The sequence below is a fragment of the Mesoplodon densirostris genome, chromosome 12 (genome assembly GCF_025265405.1).
Source record: "Mesoplodon densirostris isolate mMesDen1 chromosome 12, mMesDen1 primary haplotype, whole genome shotgun sequence".
Lineage (NCBI taxonomy): Eukaryota > Metazoa > Chordata > Mammalia > Artiodactyla > Ziphiidae > Mesoplodon > Mesoplodon densirostris.
The window spans coordinates 87,103,473-87,125,131 of record NC_082672.1 but is presented as its reverse complement, the minus strand read 5'-3'; the positions used below and the strand labels follow the sequence as shown (position 1 = coordinate 87,125,131).

At 38.2% G+C, this 21,659-nt stretch overlaps 1 protein-coding gene across 4 annotated transcripts in view; it reads right to left on the bottom strand.

Moving 5' to 3' along the window:
• Positions 1-21,659, bottom strand: part of BCKDHB (branched chain keto acid dehydrogenase E1 subunit beta) — a 292,585-nt gene that overhangs the window by 132,301 nt on the left and 138,625 nt on the right. The window contains exon 9 of one of the 4 annotated variants that reach the window (XM_060115046.1): positions 8,340-8,374. The exons of the other annotated variants lie outside the window; for them this stretch is intronic. Within the exon in view, the coding sequence (XP_059971029.1) occupies positions 8,348-8,374 (27 nt within the window). The 3' untranslated portion in view covers positions 8,340-8,347. Of the gene's footprint in view, positions 1-8,339; positions 8,375-21,659 lie in introns of those variants that run through there. 4 annotated transcript variants of the gene reach the window in all.

The window sequence follows — 21,659 nt, the reverse complement described above, 5'->3', positions numbered from 1 at the left end:
CAGCTCATGCAGCTCAATAGCAAAAAAACAAACAACCCAAACCAAAAATGGGCAGAAGACCTAAATAGACATTTCTCCACAGAAGATATACAGACTGCCAACAAACACATGAAAGGATGCTCAACATCTTTACTCATTAGAGAAATGCAAATCAAAACTACAATGAGATATCATCTCACACCAGTCAGAATGGCCATCATCAAAAAATCTAGAAACAATAAATGCTGGAGAGGGTGTGGAAAAAAGGGAACACTCTTGCACTGCTGGTGGGAATGTGAATTGGTACAGCCACTATGGAGAACGGTATGGAGGTTCCTTAAAAAACTACAAATAGAACTACCATATGACCCAGCAATCCCACTACTGGGCATATACCCTGAGAAAACCATAATTCAAAAAGAGACATGTACCAAAATGTTCATAGCAGCCCTATTTACAATAGCCCGGAGATGGAAACAACCTAAGTGTCCGTCATCGGATGAATGGGTAAAGAAGATGTGGCACATATATACAATGGAATATTACTCAGCCATATAAAGAAATGAAATTGAGCTATTTGTAATGAGGTGGATGGACCTAGAGTCTGTCATACAGAGTGAAGTAAGTCAGAAAGAGAAAGACAAATACTGTATGCTGACACATATATATGGAATTTAAGAAAAAAAATGTCATGAAGAGCATAGGGGTAAGACAGGAATAAAGACACAGACCTACTAGAGCATGGACTTGAGGATATGGGGAGGGGGAAGGGTAAGCTGTGACAAAGTGAAAGAGCGGCATGGACATATATACACTACCAAACGTAAGGTAGATAGCTAGTGGGAAGCAGCCGCATAGCATAGGGAGATCAGCTCGGTTCTTTTTGACCGCCTGGAGGGGTGGGATAGGGAGGGTGGGAGGGAGATGCAAAAGGGAGGGGATATGGGAACATATGTATATGTATAACTGATTAAATTTGTAAAATAAAAAAAATAAAAAAAAATAAAATGTAAAATTAATTAATTAATTAATTAATTTTAAAAAAAAGCAAATAAAGGATAAAAAGAAAAAAGAAAAATATTGAAACACTATGTTGTACACCTGAAACTAATACTGTAAATCAACTATACTTCAATTAAAAAAAACTGTAGTATACCCATATAATTAAATACTACTGTACAATAAAAAAGAACTATTGAGTTACACAATAACTTGACTGAATCTCAAAGGCATTAGGCTAAATGAAAGAAACTAGTCTCAAAATGTTACATAATGTATGATTCCTTGTATATGACATTCTCAGGAACTCAAAGTTACAGTGACCATGAACAGGCTGGTGGTTTCCACAGATTAGTAGTAGATGTGGCTACAAATTGATAGCCCAAGAACATTTTTTGAAGTGATGGAGCTGTTCTGTAACATAAAAATATTGGTGATTACAGGAATCAATACATGTGCTAAAATTCATTAAACTACGCACTAAGACTATATTCACAAAATGGTTACATAATTAAAAATAAAAGTAAAAATGAACCAAAGAGCAACAAAGATTATTATAAAAGAGAAAATCATTACTAACCAATGAAAATGTTCCAGTGTTCTAATAATTTTTTAAAATAAGTTTAAAAATAAGAATAAAATGGCACATCATCCATTAAAGTCATAAAATAATTTAAATTTTAATTCTGGCAAGGCTATAGTAAAATCTTTCTTACATTGCCTGGCATAAATCTTTTGAGGGACATTTTGGGAATACATTTATCAAAAGCTAATAATTGTTCAGATTCCTAGAATAAGCAATGTCAGTTCTAGATTTATCTTCAAAAAAGAATACAAAAGATGTAAAATATGGGGCATCTGGTTTAAAATGATCATGTGTACAGCCAGTAGACAAGAAAAAGAAATAAAAGAAATCCAGTCTGCAAAGAAAGTAGTAAAACTGTTGCAATTTGCAGATGATGTGGCACTGTATATGGAAAATCCCAAAGATGCCACCAAAAGCCTATTAGAACCAAAAAAAAAAAAAAAACCTATTAGAACTAATAAATGAATTCAGTAAAATTGTAGGATACAAAATTAAAATATAGAAATCTGTTGTGCTTTTATACACTAATAATAAACTACCAGAAAGAGAAACTAAGAAAACAATCTGATTTACAATTGCATCAAAAAGAGTAAAATATCTAGGAATAAATCTAACCAAGGAGGTGAAAGAACTGTACTCAGAAAACTATAAGAACTGATGAAGGAAACTGAAGACAGCACAAAGGGAAAGATATACCATGCTCATAGATTGGAAGAAGTAATATTGTTAAAATGACCATACTACCCAGGGCAATCTACAGAGTCAATGCAATCCCTATCAAAATACCAATAGCATTTTTCACAGACCTGAAACAAATAATTTTAAATTTGTATAGAAACACAAATGACCCTGAATAGACAAAAAAATCTTGAGAAAAAAGAACAAAGCCAGAAATATCACAATCCCTGATTTCAAATTATACCACAAAACTCCACTAATCAAAATGGCATGGTACTGGCACAAAAACAGACACACAGAAAAATGAAACAGAATAGAGAGCCCAGAAATAACCCGTACTTATATAGTCAATTAATCTATGAAAAAGGAGGCAAGAATATTCAATGGAGAAAAGACAGTCTCTTCAGTAAGTGGTGCTGGGAAAACTGGACAGCTACATGTAAAAGAAACTGGACTACTCTCTCATGCCATATACAAAAATAAACTCAAAATGGATTAAAGACTTAAATACATAAAACTCCTAGAAGAAAATATAGATAGTATGCTCTTTGACATTGGTCCTAGCAATACTTTTTTGGATATGTCTTCTCAGGCAAGAGAAACAAAAGCAAAAATCAACAAAATGGTACTACCTCAAACTAAAAAGCTTTTGCACAGCAAAGGAAACTATCAATAGAACAAAAATGTAGCCTACTGAATAGAAGAAGAAATTGGCAAACAATATATCTGATAAGGAGTTGATATTTAAAATAGACAAAGAAAACATATACAATTCAAAATAAAAACAAACAAACAACCCAATTTAAGAATGGAACTTGAATAGACATTTTTCCAAACAAGACATACAGATGACCAACAGGCACATGAAAAGAGGCTTAACATCACTAATCATCAGAGAAATCCAAATCAAAATCACAATGAGATATCACTTCACACCTGTCAGAATGACTGTTATGTCAAAAAGACAAGAAATAAGTGTTGGCAAGGGTGTGGAGGAAAGGTAATTCTCTTGCAGTGTTGGTGGGAATATAAATCTGTACAGCCACTGTGGAAAACAATATGGAGGTTCCTCAAAAAATTAAAAATGTCAATATCATATGACCCAGTAATTCCACTTCTGGGCATTTTTCCAAAGAAAACAAAAACATTAAGTCAAAAATGTATATGCCTTCCTACATCTGTTGCAGCATTATTTACAATAGCCAAGATATAGAAGCAACCCAAGTGTCCACCAATAGATGAATGGATAAAGAAGACATGATTAGATAGATAGATAGATAAAATGAAATATTATGCAGCCATAAGAAAAGAATAAAATCTTGCCATCTGTGACAACATGGGTGGACCTAGAGATATTATGCTAAGTGAAAAAGTCAGACAGAGAAAGAGCACGATTTCTCTTATATGTGGAATCTATAAAGCAAAACAAATGAACAAACATAACAACACAGAATCAGACTCATAGATACAGAGAATAAACAAGTGGCTGCCAGAGAGGAGGGGGTGGGGGCAGGTGAGTGAAATAGGTGAGGGAGATTAAGATGTGCAAACTTCCAGTTACAAAATAAATGAGTCATGAGGATTTGAAATGTACACCATGGGGAATATAGTCAACAATATTGTAATAACTTTGTATGGTGAGAGATGGTAACTAGAGTTATGGTGATTATTTTGAAAAGTACAGAAATATCAAATCACCATGTTGTATACCTGGAACTAACATAGTGTTGTAGGTCAATTGTACTTTGATAAAAAAAAATAGATAGATACATACATAAATAAATTAAAATTTAAAATAAACCTAAAAAAAAACTGGAAACAACCCAAATGTCCATCAACAGGTGAATGAGTTAGCAAATTACAGTCTATCCATATAATGGACTGTTACTCAGCAATAAAGAGGAATGAAGTGTATGTTGATACATAAAATAAAATGAATATCTAAATAGTTATATTGAGTTTAAAAAGCCAGAAAAAAAAAAGAGTACCTGGTGCATGATTTCATTTATATAAAATTCTAGAAAATGCAAACTCATCTATAGTGGCACAAACAGGTTGCCTGGAGATTGGGGGGTGAAAGGGAAGAGTGATGGATATGCTCACTGTCTTGATTGTGGTGATGGTTTCACAGATGTCTACCTGTCAAAACTTATCAGACTGCACACCTTAACACATGCCATTCCTTGTATGCCAATTATCCTTCAGTGAAGCTGTGAGTAAAAAAGAAAACCAAAATATGAAATAAAATTAAAATTTAAAATATTAAGTAAATACAAACTAAAATAAAATAAAATAAAAGATAATCTTGTGTATTGTTTGTATGTACTGGGTCAAAAAAGTTAATTCTGTTTAAAAGGGCAAAGCACTTTAGAAATATTCCATTTAAATGCCTTCCACAACTATTATACGTTGCATACTGTCTAAAACCAGGGGCTTCAATAATTTTGTTTCATCTGCCTAACTTCTTCAGGCCCCTGAGTTGATGGCCCCTAGTTCGGAGCGGCAGGGAAGCAGGTAGAGGGCTGACAGCGTAGGAGAAGCTCTTCCCCGTAAGCAGAGCTCCGGTCCTGAAAGACCAGGCTGGGAGCTGCCACGGCCTGCCCTTCGGCTTGGAAATTTGAGAAAGGGAATCTCCCAGGGAACAGAGAACAGAATCATCGGAGTGAAGCCCCACATTCTGCTTATTGGCAAAGGAGTCTGGACAAAATGAATATCACCCTATTCAAAGATGAATAAAGGAAGCAAAACATAGAGTAAACCATAGAGCCTATTGGAAAAATTTTTAAAAAAACGTTGGAAATTATCCTGATCACCCAAAGGAAAAGCATGCCTCTGAAAATGATCTACTTGAGATCCAGAAAAACATGTTAACTATTGTGCGTTCAAGAGAACACAAGACCTAAAAAAAAGTGGATACATGTATATGTATAACTGATTCATTCTCCTGTATGCCTGAAACTAACACAACATTGTAAATCACCTATGTTCCAATTAAAAAGAGAGAGAATACCAGATCTAACCTCCAAGACACAGGAATAAAAATTCTGAGATCGTAAGGCTACAGATGAGACCTGAATGTCTCACATGGGAACTAAAACCACACTAGTAAAACTAAAGCCTGCAGGGGTGGTAGATCTGGGTACCTGGGTATCTGCCCTCTGCTAGCCCGATATAGTGCCCCCCCCCCACTCAGTGGAATTCAAAACTACCTGTGGAATGAATGAGTATGGATAAACTGGCCTCCTGAAAGTGTCAAAAAAAAAAAAATACAGGGGCAAGAGGTAAGCAGACAGGATGGCACGGTAACAGGGGTTGTCTATGTCTCCTTTCCTGGCCTCAGCACAGCAGTGAGGAACCTTCCCTGGGCTCCCCGCATCCCCTCGAACACATGAGGAGCACAGCTGGAGAAACCAGGACAGGCCTTCCTCCCCTCCTCCCTCCATTCCCCAGTTCCCCGAAGAGTCTGCTTTTGCCTGAACTGGAGCCAAGAGGAGCAAGGAACAGGAGGTGGAAGGGAGGATCCTCTTCCCAGTCTGACAGCAACTTAAAGGGTAAGGCACAGAAGTCAGAGGCTGACTACAAAGAGCTTTCCTTTAGCAAGTGACACAGAACCAGCGTCTCAGGACCCTGGGAAGCGAGGTGAATATCGGAGTCAGTAACAAGTAGGGGGTAGTGTGGACAACCAGAGAACACCGTCTCTGGCTTAGGTGGTCAAGCTCTTTTTTTTTTTTTTCCAACACGTGAAAGCCAAGCAAAATATATCTCCAGGCCGGATTCTGCCTCAAGTGTTTGCAACCTACACTTAAAGGAAACATCTTTCTGGCGAAACGACCCTTCTTTTCAAACGCCAGGATGTACTCTCTGCCATGTTATCTTTACCCACAAAATTATACACTGAATTAGGCAGCCTTCCATTCTGGCCTTCCCAAACATTTTGCGGATATTGACCCATGTAAACATCCATTTCGCTGAACGTGACATTTATCAGAGCAGAACCAGTGTTTCAAAAGAAGGCCATTTGAGCCCTTTCTTCATCACGTGTTTCTAAAACTCAGAAAAACAATAAGCTCTCCAAGATAATGTGTAAGTTTAAGCTTTCAGGAGTCCTCCTGTACGTTCCAAAATGACATCGTAAGTGGACAATTACAGCATCTGAAATTTTCAATCTGCAGGGAAAAAGTACCTACAGCTCTGAAACTCTTCCCCACAATGCACTTGGTAACCTTGCACCTGAAGCATTTATAGCATCCTTCAAGGCCTTATCAGGGGACCTCCAGTGTGTGCACATGCTAGTGAAAGAATAAAGTCAGTTTGCTCACTAATTTTAGTCCTTAAAGGACTAATTTTAGTCCTTTTAGGAGAAATACTGCACCAAGAATGTCTACAACAGATAAGATGCATTTTTGTTTATTAAGTTTTAATAATTCTATCAAAATATAATTTTCTAGAAAATTTTCTTACAGAAAAGGGAATCTATAGAATTCTTTTGTATTACCCCCACCTACACACATACCCACCACCACCACCTGAACAGGTCTTTTAAAACGTAAATTGCTAAACTTGGCCATCAGTATTGGGAGCTGGGCCAGGTTAACAGCAATGAGATGAAGACCGGAGCTGGTGTGTGTGTCTCAGCCACAAGGAACAGGTAGTAAGAGGAAGCACAGACGCCATGGCCAACATTTTAAAGCAATGGAAGAGAATGAAGGGGCCACCATGAAAATAATCAGATTTATTCAAGACCCACACAGAAAAAGGACTGGAAAATCCAAAGATCAAAATGATGAGGATAAGATTATGGGTTCTCCTCAGAGGGTCATGATGTGGGCTCAGGATCACAGGTTTTTATCACTTCAGCATCACTGCCACCCACTATTCTCCCGGAGGTTACCAACCCCCTACCTGGCACATCTTAACTAGACTCAATGCTCAGATTGGATCTTGGCCTTTACTAATCATAAATTCATTTCTTAAGTAGCTAAACTGATGTTTCTGAATCTGTGATACACTGCTCCTTCAGTTCTGACAGTGATTCACGTTATGATTACTTCCAATAACTTAAGGGAAACATACGAGCGTTTTCTTATTCTTGTGACTATCCACAGTCCTAAAGAACTTAAATCATTTCTAAATCTGTCTTAAAGAAAAATAATCATTTCTCACATCTGCTGTAGAAAAAAAATGTATGACATATAAAATATGTGTGTTTGTATTTACATATGCACACCTTTTTTCACATTTTTTTATCTACACGATTTGAAGTTCACATATTTTAAACCTCAGCCCCAGTGGAACCAGGAAAACTCCATGAAGATGGCATATTAGTGTAACCTTCTGCTCCCTGATCCTACAGTTTCATGATGCTGGAGTGGATCACCTTACACCAGGACAGACAACCATAATTCTGAAATCAGAACATAGCTGGCTGTGAATGACTGACACTGAAACCGTAATATTGAAGCTGGCCTGCAGCAGTGAGTTATCCCTGCTCATTGAGCAAGGCAGTGGGGCTGGGAAAAGACATTCGAGACATAAATCTGCAAATTCTCAAAAAGCTGCGTTGATTAAGAGCCAGTATCCAATCTGAAAAAAATGTCAAAGGCCGTTTCTCTGAATCAAATTAAGTGGTGAGATTGGTAATATTAATAAACATGTCTGTACTACCTTCGATACTGAACTGTTTCGGCACTTCTTCAAACCACAAGATAACAAGGCAACCAGAAAACAAGAAAAGGGAGCTGGCATCTAGTCTGAATTCATCATTTTTATTTTTATTTTTAATTAATTTATTTTATTTTTGGCTGCTTTGGGTCTTTGTTGCTGCATGCAGGCTTTCTCTAGTTGCAGCGAGCTGGGGCCACTCTTCCTTGCGGTGCACGGGTCTCTCATTGCAGTGGCTTCTCTTGTTGCTCTAGGTGCGCAGGTTTCAGTAGTTGTGGCACACGGGTTTCAGTAGTTGTGGCATTCAGGCTCAGTAGTTGTGGCTTGCAGGCTCTAGAGCGCAGGCTCAGTAGCTGTGGTGCACGGGCTTCGTTGCTCTGTGGCATGTGGGATCTTCCCAGACCAGGGCTTGAACCCGCATCCCCTGCATTGGCAGGCGGATTCTTAACCACTGGGCCACCAGAGAAGTCCCTGAAATCATCATTTTTAAACAAAGAATGCTAAAGAGAGGTGCCATTCTCAAATAGCAGTCCCTAGCATACATCCCCAACTTTTAAAAAACGTACATTTGGGTTTGAAATATAGACAATAAAAACAGTGAAATGTACATCGGCAGGGAGGGATGGGGGCAGAAAGACTGGATTTACAAATAAAATCTAGCTTCTCTATTTACTAACTGTGTGGCTTAAGGTAAGTAGGTTCACTTCTATGAGCCTCGGTTTTCAACTGTAAAATGGGGATGGTACCGCCTACTTCCAAGAGTGCTGTGAAACCAATAATTCCATACATGACATGCCTGGCATGCAGAAGACACTCACTATATGGTAGCTGTTGACATTATTATCATCATTATGATCATCATCACCACCAAATTATCCTATTATAAACTTAAAGATTGGGAAATTGGTCTTAAAAGGAAGGATGGACTTAGCAATACAAACGTTGAGACTCAAATAAAAATTATTACGCCAAATCAAATTTGAACCTCATTTGAATTAAGTGATATCTTTTTTTTTTTTTTTTTTTTTTTTTTTTTTTTTTTTGCGGTACGCGGGCCTCTCACTGTTGTGGCCTCTCCCGTTGTGGAGCACAGCCTCCAGACGCGCAGGCTCAGCAGCCATGGCTCACGGGCCCAGCCGCTCCACAGCATGTGGGATCCTCCCGGACCGGGGCACGAACCCGTGTCCCCTGCATCTGCAGGCGGACTCTCAACCACTGCACCTGAATTAAGTGATTTCTAAGGTGACCTTTGGGCTCTAGTAGGTTCCAAGCCCTCACTGAATGCAGAGGGTATAACTGCAGAACCCAATTCACAATTGTCTCTATCCTAGGAATCTCATCTAAGTGCAATCACACAATACTGTCCTTTTGTGACTGGCTTATTTCACTTAGCATAATGCCTGCAACGGTCTACCACAGAGAGGAGAGTTTGCTTCCCCAGGGCCCATCCTCCAAGCCAATACTGTGCAAGCTGCACTCACAGAGGCCCTGGTCCAACACTTCTCAACTTGAATAATGTTCTGATAAAACACCCCTCTAGAAGAAAACTTTTGAAAACTAATTTATAAATTTAAATTACTCTTACAAAACATAAATGTGCACAAAATAAAAATATAAGGGCTTCCCTGGTGGCGCAGTGGTTGAGAGTCCGCCTGCCGATGCAGGGGACACGGGTTCATGCCCCGGTCTGGGAAGATCCCACATGCCATGGAGCAGCTGGGCCCATGAGCCATGGCCGCTGAGCCTGCGTGTCCAGAGCCTGTGCTCCGCAACGGGAGAGGCCACAACAGTGAGAGGCCCACATACCGCAAAAAAAAAAAAAAAAAAAAAAAAATATATATATATATATATATATATGAACTCATTATGCCAATAGCTCTTATAAACCCTAAAGGAAATTTCAAATAACATATTTTAAAAAGCAATAAAATGTATAACAATAATATTAACTTAATGTCACATCCTGAGTCTTAGTCCCTGAGGTACACTCAAAACAAGGAGATAATGGCAGAACGACATTGCTTTGGGACCTCCCTGGTGGTACAGTGGTTAAGAATCTGCCTGCCAATGCAGGGTACACGGCTCAAGCCCTGATCCAGGAAGATCCCACATGCCGCGGAACAACTAAGCCCATGTGCCACAACACTGAGGCTGCGCTCTAGAGCCTGCAAGCCACAGCTACTGAGCCCGAGTGCCACAACGACTGAAGCCCGCGTGCCAAGAGCCCATGCTCTGCAACAAGAGAAGACACTGCAATGAGAAGCCCACGCCCCGCAATGAAGAGTAGCCCCCACTCGGCGCAACTCGAGAAAGCCTGTGTGCAGCAATGAAGACCCAATGCAGCCAAAAATAAATACATAAATAAATTATTTTTTTAAAAAGAACTACATTGTTTTAACTACTGTGTTTTCATATACACAGTATATTAATCATATTCTTTATGCTCAAGAGGCCACGAGAGAAAGGTTGTCAAGAACATGGACAGGATCTGACCTAAAAGAAGTTAAAGATCTTGGTCCACGTAATAACACAAGGGATTCTCCATTCCTAGAGCCCCAGTCATAGGATACCACCCCCTAGGACTTCTTATAGTAATGGCCCTCTATTGAGAAAAAAACACATGAAAATAACGTAAACCATCATTAGAAGCATAAAGACATCCACTCTAGTTAGCTCCAGCTTGGAAGAAAGTTCTAGGGAGGAGTTTGGGAGAGAATTACAACCCAAAGACTTACAACATAAATGTGAAGAGCATGGCTTATGTTTTCGTGTGTTAACTTGAGCTTCAGTCATAGAAATATACTGTGGCTGCTAAACTGTTGCTTTTTCTGCTAATTTTTGTCTTCATGGAATACATGCTCACACTACCCTGCATTGTCTATTCTTGTCAGGATCACTGTGGAGGAGATAGCCTCCAGACGAGGAACCTTGGGTTGGGAAAAGGCAGATCCTTACCCGCCTGGTGCTTGGGTGAGACTCAGAGCCATATAGGCAGCTATCCTTTTTTTTTTTTAACTTTTTATTATTATTATATAAGTCTCAGGTGTGCAGTATTATCATTCAACATCTGTACACACTACAGAGTGATCACGACCAAGAGTTGACCCCCTTCACCCACCACTCCCCATCCCCTCCCCTCTAGTAACTACGAAACTGTTCTCTGTATCTCTGAGGGTTTTTTTGCTTTAGATTCCACACATGAGTGAAATCATAAGGTATTTGTCTTTCTCCATCTGATTTATTTCACTTACCATAATACATTCAAGGTCCATCCATATTGTTCCAAATGGCAGGATTTAATTCTTTTTAAAATTATTTTTATTTATTTATTTATTTATTTTTACTTTTTTATTTAAAAAATTTTTTTTGAATTTTATTTTATTTATTTTTCTACACAGCAAGTTCTTATTCGTCATCAATTTTATACACATCAGTGTATACATGTCAATCCCAATCTCCCAATTCATCACACACACACCCACCCTCCACCACTTTCCCCCCTTGGTGTCCATACGTTTGTTCTCTACATCTGTGTCTCAATTTCTGCCCTGCAAACCAGTTCATCTGTACCATTTTTCTAGGTTCCACATATATGCATTAATATACAATATTTGTTTTTCTCTCTCTGACTTAACTTCACTCTGTGTGACAGTCTCTAGATCCATCCACGCCTCTACAAATGACCCAATTTTGTTCCATTTTATGGCTGAGTAATATTCCATTGTATATATGTACCACATCATCTTGATCCATTCATCTGTCAATGGGCATTTAGGTTGCCTCCATGACCTAGCTATTGTAAATAGAGCTGCAATGAACATTGGGGTGCATGTGTCTTTTTGAATTATGGTTTTCTCTGGGTATATGCCCAGTAGTGGGATTGCTGGGTCATGTGGTAATTCTATTTTTAGTTTTTTAAGGAACCTCCATACTGTTCTCCATAGTAACTGTATCAATTTACATTCCCACCAACAGTGCATGAGGGTTCTCTTTTCTCCATACCCTCTCCAGCATTTGTTGTTTATAGATTTTCTGCTGATGCCCATTCTAACTGGTGTGAGGTGATACCTCATTATAGTTTTGATTTGCATTTCTCTAATAATTAGTGATGTTGAACAGATTTTCATGTGCTTCTTGGCCATCTGTATGTCTTCTTTGGAGAAATGTCTATTTAGGTCTTCTGCCCACTTTTGGATTGGGTTTTTTTAAAATATTGAGCTGCATCAGCTGTTTATATACTTTGGAGATTAATCCTTTGTCTGTTGATTCATTTGAAAATATTTTCTCCCATTCTGAGGGTTGTCTTTTAATCTTGTTTATGGTTTCCTTTGCTGTGCAAAAGCTTTGAAGTTTCATTAGGTCCCATTTGTATATATGGTCTGTTCATATTTTCTATTTCTTCCTGGTTCAGTCTTGGATAGGTTATACTTTTCTAAGCATTTGTCCATTTCTTCCAGGTTGTCCATTTTATTGGCATAGAGTTGCTTGTAGTAGTCTCTTAGGATGCTTTGTATTTCTGCAGTGTGTGTTGTAACTTCTCCTTTTTCATTTCTCATTTTATTGATTGGAGTCCTCTCCCTCTTTTTCTTGATGAGTCTGGCTAATGGTTTATCAATTTTGTTTATTTCTCAAAGAACCAGCTTTTAGTTTTATTGAGCTTTGCTATTGTTTTCTTTGTTTCTATTTCATTTATTTCTGCTCTGATCTTTATGATTTCTTTCCTTCTTCTAACTTTGGGTTTTGTTTGTTCTTCTTTCTCTAGTTCCTTTAGGTGTAAAGTTAGATTGTTTATTTGAGATTTTTCTTGTTTCTTGAGGTACGCTTGTATAGCTATAAACTTCCCTCTTAGAACCGCTTTTGCTGCATCCCATAGGTTTGGGATCGTGGTGTTTTCACTGTCATTTGTCTCTAGGTATTCTCTGATTTCCTCTTTGATTTCTTCAGTGATCTCTTGGTTATTTAGTTACATATTGTTTAGTCTCCATGTGTTTGTGCTTTTTTCCCTGCAATTGATTTCTAATCTTATAGCGTTGTGGTCAGAAATGATGCTTGATGATTTCAATTTTCTTAAATTTACAGAGGCTTAATTTATGACCCAAGATGTGATCTATCCTGGAGAATGTTCCATGCGTACTTGAGAAGAAAGTGTAATCTGCTGTTTTCAGATGCAGTGTCCTATAAATATCAATTAAATCTATCTGGTCTGTTGCGTCATTTAAAGCTTGTTTTTCCTTATTAATTTTCTGTTTGGATGATCTATCCATTGGTGTAAGTGAGGTGTTAAAGCCCCCCACTTTATTGTGTTACTGTCCATTTCCTCTTTTAGAGATGTTAGCAGTTGCCTTATGTATTGAGGTGCTCCTATGTTGGGTGCATATATATTTATAATTGTTATATCTTCTTCTTGGATTGATCCCTTGAACATTATGTAGTGTCCTTCCTTGTCTCTTGTAACATTCTTTATTTTTAAGTCTATTTCATCTGATATGAGTATTGCTACTCCAGCTTTCTTTTGATTTCCATTTGCATGGAATATCTTTTTCCATCCCCTCACTTTCAGTCTGAATGTGTCCCTAGGTCTGAAGTGGGTCTCTTGTAGACAGCATGTATATGGGTCTTATTTTTGTATCCATTCAGCAAGCCTATGTCTTTTGGTTGGAGCATTTAATCCATTCACTTTTAAGGTAATCATCAGTATGTATGTTCCTATGACCATTTTCTTAATTGTTTTGGCTTTGTTTTTGTAGGTCCTTTTCTTCTCTTGTGTTTCCCCCTTAGAGAAGTTCCTTTAGCATTTTTTGTAGAGCTGGTTTGGTGGTGCTGAATTCTCTTAGCTTTTGCTTGTCTGTAAAGCTTTTGATTTCTCCATCGAATCTGAATGAGATCCTTGCCAGGTAGAGTAATCTTGGTTGTACGTTCTGGCTTGTAGAGTTTCTGATGAGAAATCAGCTGTTAACCTTATGGCAGTTCCCTTGTATGTTATTTGTCATTTTTCCCTTGCTGCTTTCAATAATTTTTCTCTGTCTTTAATTTTTGCCAGTTTGATTACTATGTGTCTCGGCATCCTTCTCCTTGGGTTTATCCTGTATGGGACTCTCTGCGCTTCTTGGACCTGGGTGGCTATTTCCCTTCCCATGTTAGGGAAGTTTTCGACTATAATCTCTTCTAATATTTTCTCCCATCATTTCTCTTTCTCTTCTCTTTCTGGGACCCTTATAATGTGAATGTTGTTGTGTTTAATGTTGTCCCAGAGGTCTCTTAGGCTGTCTTCTTTTCTTTTCATTCCTTTTTCTTTATTCTCTTCCACAGCAGTGAATTCCACCATTCTGTCTTCCAGGTCACTAATCCGTTCTTCTGCCTCAGCTATTCTATTGATTCCATGTAGTGTAGTTTTCATTTCAGTTATTGTATTGTTCATCTCTGTTTGTTTGTTCTTTAATTCTTCTAGGTCTTTGTTAAACATTTCTTGCATCTTCTCGATTTTTGCCTCCATTCTTTTTCCGAGGTCCTGGATCATCTTCTCTATCATTATTCTGAATTCTTTTTCTAGAAGGTTGCCTATCTCCACTTCATTTAGTTGTTTTTCTGGGGTTTTATCTTGTTCCTTCATCTGGTACATAGCCCTCTGCCTTTTCATGTTGTCTGTCTTTCTGTGAATGTGTTTTTTGCCACATTCTGCTGTCTGCCCTCTGGTGGATGAGGCTATCAAGAGGCTTGTGCAAGTTTCCTGATGGGAGGGACTGGTGGTGGGTAGAGCTGGCTGTTGCTCTGGTGGGCAGAGCTCAGTAAAACTTTAATCCACTTGTCTGCTGATGGGTGGGGCTGGGTTCTCTCCCTGTTGGTTGTTTGGCCTGAGGTGACCCAACACTGGAGCCTGCCTGGGCTCTTTGGTAGGGCTAATGGTAGAGTCTGGGAGGGCTCATGCCAAGGAGTACTTCCCAGAACGTCTGCTGCCAGTGTCCTTGTCCTCATGGTGAGACACAGCCACCCCCTGCCTCTGCAGGAGACCCTCCAACACTAGCAAGTAGGTCTGGTTCAGTCTCCCCTGGGGTCACTGCTTCTTCCCCTGGGTCCCGATGTGCACACTACTTTGTGTGTGCCCTCCAAGAGTGGAGTCTCTGTTTCCGCCAGTCCTGTTGAAGTCCTGCAATCAAATCCCGCTAGCCTTCAAAGTCTGATTCTCTAGGAATTCCTCCTCCCGTTGCTGGTCCCCCAGGTTGGGAAGCCTGATATGGGGCTCAGATCCTTTACTCCAGTGGGTGGCCTTCTGTGGTATAATTGTTCTCCAGTCTGTGAGTCACCCACCCAGCAGTTATGGGATTTGATTTTACTGTGCTTGCGCCCCTCCTACCATCTCATTATGGCTTCTCCTTTGTCTTTGGATGTGGGGTATCTTTGTTGGTGAGTTCCAGTGTCTTCCCGTCGATGACTGTTCAGCAGTTAGTTGCGATTCCGGTGTTCTCGTAAGAGGGAGTGAGAGCACATCCTTCTACTCCACCATCTTCAACCATGCCTCATTCTTTTTTAAGGCTGAGTAATAATCCATTGTGTGCGTGTGTCTGTGTGTGCATGTGTCTCTGTGTGTGTGTGTGTGTGTGTGTATACACCATGTCTTGTTTATCCATTCATCCATCAATGGACACAGGTTGCTTTCCTATCTTGGCTGTTGTAGATAAAGCTGCAATGAACATATGGGTGCATTTTTTTTTTCATTTTTATTGGAGTATAGTTGATTTACGATATTGTATTAGTTTCAGGTGTACAACAAAGCAATCTGCTATACATATACATGTAACCACTCATTTCTAGATTTTTTTCTCATATAGGCTATCACAGAGTATTGAGTGGATTTCCCTGTGACACATATCTTTTTGAATTAGTGTTTTCATGTTCCTCACATAAACACCCAGAAGTAGAATACATGGATCATATGGTAGTTCTATTTTTTAATTTTTCAAGGAACCTCCATACTGTTCTCCATAGTTGCTGCATCAATTTACGTTCCCACCAACAGTGTACAAGGGTTTCCTTTTCTCCACATCCTCAGCAACAACTTATTATTTCTTGGCTTTTCAGTAACAGCCATTCTAACAGGTGTGAAGTGATATCTGATTGTGGTTTTGCTTTGCATTTCCCTAGTAATTAGTGATGTTGAACATCTTTTCACATGCTTGTTGGCTATGTGTATGTCTTCTTTGGAAAAATGTCTATTCAGATCCTCTGCCCATTTTTTAATCAGTTGTCTGGTTTTTTGTTGTTGAGTTGTAGGAGTTCTTTATATCTTGGATATTAACCCCTTATCAGATATATCATTTGCAAATATGTTCTCCCATTTAATAGGCTGCCTTTTTGTTTTGATGATGGTTTCCTTCATTGTGCAGAAGCTTTTTAGTTTGATGTAGTCCTATTTGTTCATTTTTGCTTTTGTTTCCCCTTGCCTTTGGAGTCAGATACACAAAAACATCACTAAGACCGATGTCACTGAGGTTACCACCTGTGCTTAGCCTGCCCCTTCTTTTTAAGCCCAATGCATCAATCCTACCACAAGAGCAAAGTAGAACAAGTTACAACATGCACAAAAGGCAGGAAAGGGAGAGTCAGCAGTCATTGTTTGCGGTTTCAGAATTCCATAGAACTATAGGCTAGTGATGAAAAGGTAAAAGACGTTTACAAGGTTGAATTTTTTAAGTAAAGATAAAATTTGTTGAAGATTTTCTCTGGTATCCTTCTAAACAAAGAAAGGGGTATCTTAATCCACTGCCATGTCCTCTATTTATAATCAGAGTTCTACCTGATTTTTCTGAGTGAGATTAAACAAGTGTCAAAGTCCCTTCAAGCTCCAAAAGCCCCTGAAAACATGAATCCTTAGCTCAATTTGGTGACTTTTTCTCCTTATGCACATACACTATGAAAAACTGACCAGAAGCTGGGGAAAACAGAACCTGTCCCTGATCTTTGAACATTCTGGACTTTTAGGCAGAAACAGTACAACCTCACCAGTCACTATGTTTTGCTTTGTTTCAGTCAAACAAGGAAAAGGACAAAGTCTGCAAACAAATTCACGTGGAAGACAGACATATTATAGAGCCAGAACATTAAGTGGAAAATTTGGGATACATAACAGGGAATATTTAAAGGCAGAATTCAAATTCTTAAAGTATGCATGATAGTTATACATAATTAATTCTCTGATTTATAGGTTTTAACACAAAACCAGAAAAATATATGTATGGGTTGCCCCACACAGGATATTTATACTGTTATATTATATTCTGTCACATGTAATGTAATAGTATATATATATGTATATAGGTAGTATCATATGTATAATGCATGCATATGTATGTATATATTGGGGGGATGGGTATGCAGGTGTGGGTGGACAGAGAGGGAGTGACATTAAGACAAGAGAAACTAGGATTTTACATCAAAAGGAGTCAACCAGCCCAATGTAAGCATGTAAGCCCCATGACAGAAGGGACTTTGTTTTTTACTGCCAGGCCTTGATGCCTCAGTACATAGTAGCTGCTCAATAAACTCATTTGTTAAAGGACTAAACATTATGATTTTTTTCCTTTTTAAAAGTTGTCTCATAAATAACATTAAAGAAATTATAACTATAACCCTCCTACACTGTTGGTGGGAGTGTAAATTGGTGCAGCCACTATGAAAAACAGTACGGAAGTTCCTTAAATAACTCAAGTTTGAGCTACCGTATGATCCAGCAATCTCACTCCTGGGCATATATCTGAAAAAGATGAAAACTCTAATTCAGAAAGACACATGTACCACAATGTTCACAGCAGCACTAGGTACAAGAGCCAAGATATGGAAGCAACCCAAGTGTCCATCAACAGATGACTGGTTTAAGAAATGTGAGTGTGTGTGTGTGTGTGTGTGTGTGTGTAATGGAATATTACTCAGCCATAAAATAAATAAATAATTATTGCCATTTGCAGCAACATGGATGGACCTAGAGAATACCATACTAAGTAAGTCAGACAAAGACAAATATTATATATCACTTATATGTGGAATCTAAAAAATAATACAAATGAATCTACTACAAAACAGAACAGACTCACAGACATAGAAAACAAACTTATGGTTACTGAAGTGGAAAGGGAGAAGGAAGGGATAAATTAGGAGCTTAGAATGAACAGATACACACTACTATACATAAAATAGATAACCAACAAGTATGTATACACAGGAAACTATATTCAGTAACTTGTAATAACCTATAGTGGAAAATAATCTGAAAAAATATATATATATATGTAATACTGAATCACTATTCTATATACCAGAAACTCATACAATATTGTAAATCAACTATTCTTCAATTTAAAGAAAAAAAAAGAAACTATAACACTACTGGATAGACATTATTTTTCCCCCAGCTTTCTTGAGATATAGTTGATATATAACACTGTTTAAGATATGCAAAATCATGATTTGAGATATATATGTCAAAATGTTGCAAAGCAATTACCACAATTAGTTTTAGTTAACACATCCATCACCTCACATACTTACAATTGTGTGTGTGTGTGTGGTGAGAACCTTGAAGATCTACTCTCTTAGCAACTTTCAAATATACAATACGTTTTATTAACTATAGTCACCATGCTGCACACTACATCCCTAGAATTTATTCATCTTTTAACTAGAGGTTTATACCCTTTGACCGCCTTCGCCTATTTCCCCAAACCCCTACTTCCTTCCACCCCAACAATCATCCGTCTGTTCTCTTTCCATGAGTTTGGGCTTTTTTAGATTCCCATACAAGTAAGATCATATGGTATTTGTCTTTCTCTGTATGAAATTTATTCTTAATAATGTAGGTATTCACATTTGTAAGCAACTTTAGAAACTATAAAATTACATCAGGAAACTACTAGATTTTAGAGTAAAACCATCCACCACCAGGACACAAATTTGAAAACATCCTCTTCTGTTACCCAATAATTGTCTAATTACAAGTCTCTGTTTTGAATCATATTGTTGTCCCCAAAAAAATGTACTATGAGAAAACTACATTTATCATGACTAAATATTATTAACAATTTAATCTCTTGCCTGAAAAGTTAAGCCATCAGAAGGTGTCAATCACAGTGTATTTAATTTATAAAGTATGGCTGAAGCCTAAAATAAGGGGCTAGTTGATTTCACCAGCACAGAGGAAAGTGCTATTCAGCTGAACCTAGGAAGAACTATCATGAAACTGTTTTCTTTCCAAATAAAAACTAAACTGTAAAAAGCTTTATAAAAGTTGATGCCTTGCAGCACTATTTACAATAGCCAGGTCATGGAAGCAACCTAAATGCCCATCGACAGATGAATGGATAAAGCAGATGTGGTACATATATACAATGGAATGTTACTCAGCCATAAAAAGGAATGAAATTGGGTCATTTGTAGAGATGTGGATGGACCCAGAGACTGTCATACAGAGTGAAGTAAGTCAGAAAGAGAAAAACAAATATCATATATTAACGCATATGTGTGGAATCTAGAAAAATGGTACAGATGAACCGGTTTGCAAGGCAGAAATAGAGACACAGATGTAGAGAACAAACGTATGGACACCACGGGGGGAAAGTGGCGGGGGGGATGAACTGGGAGATTGGGACTGACATGTATACACTAATTTGTATAAAATAACTAATAAGAACCTGCTGTATAAAAAATAAATTAATTTAAATAAAATGGTGCCTTTGTGAATTTAAGTCAAAGTTTCCTTAGATAATCAAACATCTTTACATATATACAACTCATACATATAAGTACATATACACACATATATACATACACACATGCATATACATAGATTATATTAAAACATAAAAATGTGACATTAAAGGAAGAGGAAGTTAAATAATGGGCCGTTTTTGCCAATTTTGAATTTTCTTAACGTAAACGTATTATTTGTTGCCAACCTAGAGACCCAGAGAGAAATGAAAGGCTTCTCAATTTAAAGACAAGAATATTATAGAACTTCCAACCTTTGGGGGTGTGAATTTTTAGCATTTCTACAGACAATAGAAAATATATATTGGTCTCTGCCCCCAATTCCTGGCACAGAGCTCCTGAAACCCTGTAATTTTCTGGGGGATAGGAGTGTCTTTTTTTCTAATGAGGCAACTCTGGGTGGCCTCTATTTGGTTACTGGATAGGAGCTGGTCACCTCAAAAACCAGGACATGATTAGAAGCTTGGAATTTTCAACCCCGGCTGCCCACTCTCTTGAGAAGGGAGAAGGGCTGAAAATGGAGTTAATGATCGATCATGCCAATGTGGTGAAGCCTCCATAAGAATCCCCAGAGTATGGGGTTCTGAGAGCCTCCAGGTGGGAGAACACATCCATGTACTAGGAGGGTGACACTCCAACTCCACAGAGACAGAAGCTCCTGAGCTCAGGACACCCCCAGACCTCTCCCTATGTATGTCTTCATCTGGCTCTTTGTTCATCTGCATCCTTCATCACATCCTTTAATAAACTGGTATACCTAAGTGAGTGTTTCTCTGAGTTCTGTGAGCTGCTCTAGCAAATTAATCAAACCCAAGGAAGGGGTTGTGGGAACCTCCTATTTATAGCCAAGCCAGACAAAAGCTGTAGGTAACCTGGAGATCTGCTACTTGCAGTTGGCATCTGAAGTGGGGTGAAAGCAGTCATGTGGGACTGGGCCCTGAATCTACGGGATCTTACACTATTTCCAGGTAGATAGTATCAGAATTGAGTTAAATTTTAGGACACCCATCTGGTGTCAAGGAATTGCTTGGTGTCAGGAAATAACCCCACACATTCGGCGACCAGAGGTGTCAGAAGTGTTGTGAATGTGGTAGTAGTGAGAAAGTAAAGGAGACACCCAGGGAAAGGAAAGACTGAGGCTTTTCTAATATGGGGGAAAGGAACAAAGGCACATAGCATCAGGGCACAGATACACTTCCCTGATGGCAGAGTCATGCTACCAAAACCCGAAAGTCAAATGTCTGCATCTGGCTTATTGTCTTATTAGTTGCCCATAAATAAATTTAGTGACTAGGATAATATATTTAAGACTTTTATATCCTTTACATTTTCTCTAATAAGAATAAGAAACGTCACACACAGTACATGAGGCATATCCTTTATGCTCTGGAGGCTAAGACATGTTCCATGGAAAATTACACAACACAATTCGATTTGGAAAACTAAATTTCCATTTTTCTCTAATCACATGGAGCCAAACCCATTCCTTGCATCACTATACACTGAAAGACGGTGGTAAAATCCCTCTAGCTTTATGATCCTATAACATGGAAAACTGTTTTCTCCATATTTAGTTTCTCCCTGCTACATGCTATACAGTAATGTCAGGTTCCTTAGTGATAAACTGTGGTGATCTGAATTTTTATCCTTCTATTTTTTGTAAATCAAAGTATTTGAGAAATTAATACCATAGCAGTTTTTAAATACGGAAAAACAGAGGCCACTATTAGTGGAGAGAAAGGAACAGTATATGAAAACTCTCATGTGGAAGATTCACATTGGTAAAACTGTAGAAGGATGGCTATTTTTAATTGAACTTGAAAAAAATTATAATGATTACTGTGTTATAATTCTCACAAAGGATTATATATGGCACTTATCTATTTTCCATACTGCAGTTTATAGAGTGTAATGTACAATCAACAAAAATCAATAAAGTACAAAATCAAAGCAAATAACCCTTGGGCTTGGCCTTCAAGGAGCTGACAATCTAGAAGTTTGT